At 37.0% G+C, this 4,074-nt stretch overlaps 1 protein-coding gene across 1 annotated transcript; it reads left to right on the top strand.

Annotated features, from left to right (window-relative positions):
* Window positions 1-477: 477 nt before the first annotated feature.
* On the top strand, window positions 478-1,428 carry LOC149432236 (taste receptor type 2 member 3-like). The gene has a single exon (XM_089665346.1). It carries the CDS (start codon window positions 478-480, stop codon window positions 1,426-1,428), a length of 951 nt encoding a protein of 316 aa, XP_089521472.1.
* Window positions 1,429-4,074: the final 2,646 nt, after the last annotated feature.

The following is a 4,074-nucleotide window of genomic DNA, read 5'->3' as shown; positions in this document are numbered from 1 at the left end:
AAACCATTGTGCTAATATTGTGTGACATAAAAAAAATGTAACTACCATTATTTTGTTAAACAAATGATAAAGTTAGGCTATAAATGTGCTTTACACTGGCATTAAACCAATTTCTGGTATCTATAGCCAATATCCACGTGGTTAAGAATTTTTTTGCGGTTTCCTTTTACTTGTAACAAACAGGCTCAGGTTTTTCATTGGATGTTCTCATATTATCATATAACCACATCCATGAGTTTACGCTCATCTTATTTATTTGTGTAAAGATTGGTGCAGCCAATGTGTTTGCATTACTATTTGCATCATAAATGCAAAGAAGTTGCTCACGCTCAGCTCTTTTATTTGTATAACCATTGGTACAGCCAAGGTGTTTGCATTACCATTTCCATCATACATTCAACGAAGTCACGTTCTATCACTGAATAAAGAGCACTTCTATCAATTTTATACACACAGCTCTTGTATGTGATTGCAAACATGGAGAATTCAACAGAAGAAGATGATTATGAAATGTTTGAAGAACAAGTGCGGTCTCTATTTCTCTTGCTTGTAATATTAGTATTGGCAGGTCTGGTGATACAATCATTTATAGTGGCTGTTAATGTCATTGACTGGCTGAAGGGAAGATCCATAACAGGTGCAGACAAAATTATCACCACTATTGGGATATCAAGGATCTTCTTTCACATTGCTTATCTGTTGGACTTATTTTTATCATACTATCTTCCAGAGGCAAGTATAATATTTGGTATTTTGTTTGTATTCATGTTAGAATCCACAGCCCTTTGCAACATCTGGTTATCGACTCTGCTCTCCGTCTTCTTCTACTTCAGGATCTCCACTTTTCACAACGTCTTCTTCTTACGTCTGAAGGCCATCATATCAAGAGGAGTTGTCTACCTGATCATTGCCCCTTTCATTTTTTCCTTTGGATACTCAACAGTGAATACTGTAACCTTCCTTAATATAGTCTTTAGCAATTCAACTCAAGATTACATTTTAGATACTTGTCAAGAGAAAATGATGCAATATTTAAAAGTATTGTGGAACATTTTACTAGTCTTCATTTTCTTCATAGCTTCGGTTTTACTTATTATTTTGCTTGGTCTTCAAACCAGGAGAATGAACAGTCACGGAAATACAGACACCTACTGCAGGACTATAACATTTACTGTGTTCTCTTTCCTGGCCTCTAGTTTGTATACTACAGTATTTTTATTGCAAATGTATGTGGGATTATTGTCACAATTTTGGGGGTATTTTATAAGAAACATTTTTCCAGTTCTACACTCTATTTTGCTCATTTATGCAGCAACAAAACTAAGAAATCAGTTCTTCAGGATTGTCCATTGTGGAACTAGCTGCTTGCTCAACAGAAACGTTCCTGTACCTCGCCCTAGAGAACAGGAGGAGGCAGGGGCAGACTGACCATTCAAGCACTCGGGCACTGCCCGAGGGCCCGGGGTCAGTAGGGGGCCCCATGAAATGCCCCTGGTACTTTTTTTATAGGCTTTTTTGAGTGTGGGCAAGGACACAGGGGCCCCATGATCCCCTATTACCCGGGGGCCCCATGAGTTGTCAGTCTGCCCCTGGGAGGAGGTGACCACTTTGTGATTGAAGGAAAGATGATAAAAAATACCTTCATTTTTTAACAAGTCATTAGAAATATTGTAATATATTTTCTCTTTGTGTATTTATTAGTAATGTGGAGTAATTTATTAGCAAAATTATATTCATAATAAGCAGATGGGGAAAAGCAGTGAACCCAGAACTACTTATTTAAGTATAATTTACTCGTTTATATATTCATTTATTTTATTGAATATATTTTTACATAATTATTGTTGTGGGGCCTTTCTTTTAGTATGGCAACAGAAAGTTAACCTTTTTTTTGGTTTTCATTAGTGAATTGTAGTTATTTGATTTTGATTTACATATTATGATTGATTTATTAAAGTAGTTAAGGACCTTTACAAAATAAACTCACTTTAATTCATTCAAAAAGGCGAATTACTGTTTTTTTTCTTTTTTCTTTTTTAAGCTGGGTTTTATTGAAAAAAATATGTCAGACATTGACAGATACAAGCAAGCATATAACCTTTACAGGATAAATGTAGGAGTGCAGATATGAGAAGGGTGAAGTCCCCCACAGCATACATGAATTACAGAGTGATATATCAAAAGATAAGTAGGACATACTCTATAATAGTGTTACAGTTACCATGGGTACAAAATTGTAAAAGTATGTATTAAAGAAAACAAAAAAAAAAATATGGCAGTAACATCCTGAGTACAAAAAAAAAAAAACACAAACACACTGGCAATTATCATAACCCTAGGTTCACACCTAAGCGTTTCTTGCAGCGTTTTGCAGAAATGCAGTACAGTCCATTTAACATGATTTCCTATGGGAATGTTCACACCTGTGCATTTTCAACCGGTGTGTTTTTTGGAAAGGGTCAGGGACTTTTTTGAACACAAAAAGTTGTGTTTTTGTTTCTATAGACTTCAACAGCAGACCCCAAATATTAGTCGTCAGTGGCCATTGTCTCCCATTATCCCATGTAAGCGCTCATCTTCATGAGCCAGTGGCTATCATAATCCACTCCATTGGATGCCCGTAAAGATCGGCATTGTCTGGCTCCACATATTGGCAAGAGTATGATTATGAGGCTGTGTCCCCTTTAAAAGAACTCCCTCCTTCCTCTCCCTGCCCCTTGTTGGATCCCCAGGTGACCATCCCAGGGCCCAGAGGAGAGATATTTAAAAGCAGACCCCGACCGTAGCCAGCCTTTAAAGGGGACCTCTAGAAGTGCCTTACAAACATCACTATCCACTGAAGAGGTATCCACTCCAAGCTACATCCTTCCCAGGATAGAGGGGAAAGAGGGTGTATTTGATATAGCTGCTCATTTATATTGCGCCTCTGGTGAGTGTGAAATGTATCCGTTTTTCCTGCACGTCACCGGATCACGTGTGTTACTGGGATTAGAAAAGTCAGCTGTTCAACTTATCATTTTCCTGTACCTTCACCACCATCATCACTTATTGGACATTTAATACTGTTGTGCTTTTGTCAGATATAGTGTATGTTGATTGGGAATTATTATCTCACATTGGATACGGATACCATTTGTCACCATTTTGGTATTCTATTCTATGTTATATTGGATATTTGGTATTTGGACTTTTCAATTTTTTTGTGCACTTTAGCCTCAGGCGTTTGCATTTATATGTTTTTAGAATTTTATAGCGCTGCACTACATATTTTACTCTTGTACAGAGAGCCGCACAGGCGCAACTCACTGTACAAATTCGGCAATGTCAAATTTAATGGAACTCCCACGCATGTACGGGAGTGACGTCATCCCCGCCTGGCCAATGACATCAGCAAGCGTTCGGGACTAGGTAACGGGCCTCCCAAAGATGTCAGCAGCCAGGCAGGGAGCTCCGGGACAGTGCATCGCGGAATCAAAGATGAGTATAGTTCTGTTTTAAAGTATATTTACCTGTATTGAAAGAAGGTAATGGGTTAGTGGCTGAGGCACTAACTGACAAAGGAACATGTCCAAGTACTGAGGAACAATTAAAAATTCAAGCAACAACATAGATTACATAAATAAATTAATTTCTGAAGCGCTTTCAAGAAGCTATAAATAATTATATATACACAATCAATACATATAAAAAATAATACATAAATATCTAAAAATATATAAATAATCAGTGAATCTTCATAGATAATATCTTAAAAAGTTACTATATACCCTTTAAGATACCACAAAAATGTGAGAGTGGAATCAATTTTTAACCACTTGCCCTCCTGAGGATTTATCCCCCTTCCTGTCCAGGCCTCATTTTGCTATACAGCGCTGCACTAATTCAACTGATAATTGTGCGGTCATGCAATGCTGCACCCAAACGAAATTTACGTCCTTCTTTTCACACAAATAGAGTTTTCTTTCGGTGGTATTTGATCACCTGTGCGCTTTTTATTTTTCACGCTATAAATAAAAAAAGACCAAAAAGTTTGAAGAAAAACGATATTTTTTACTTTCAGCTATAAAAAATATA

The sequence above is a fragment of the Staurois parvus genome, unplaced genomic scaffold (genome assembly GCF_062004578.1).
Source record: "Staurois parvus isolate SC_StPar_1 unplaced genomic scaffold, SC_StPar_1.0 ptg002181l, whole genome shotgun sequence".
NCBI classification, from domain to species: Eukaryota; Metazoa; Chordata; class Amphibia; order Anura; family Ranidae; genus Staurois; species Staurois parvus.
The sequence above is the reverse complement of the archived record's forward strand: the minus strand, read 5'-3'. Positions and strand labels throughout refer to the sequence as shown.

Bases quoted from the DNA above. Each gene is read 5' to 3' on its own strand.
- LOC149432236 (XM_089665346.1), top strand. From the start codon at position 478: ATGGAGAATTCAACAGAAGAAGATGATTATGAAATGTTTGAAGAACAA.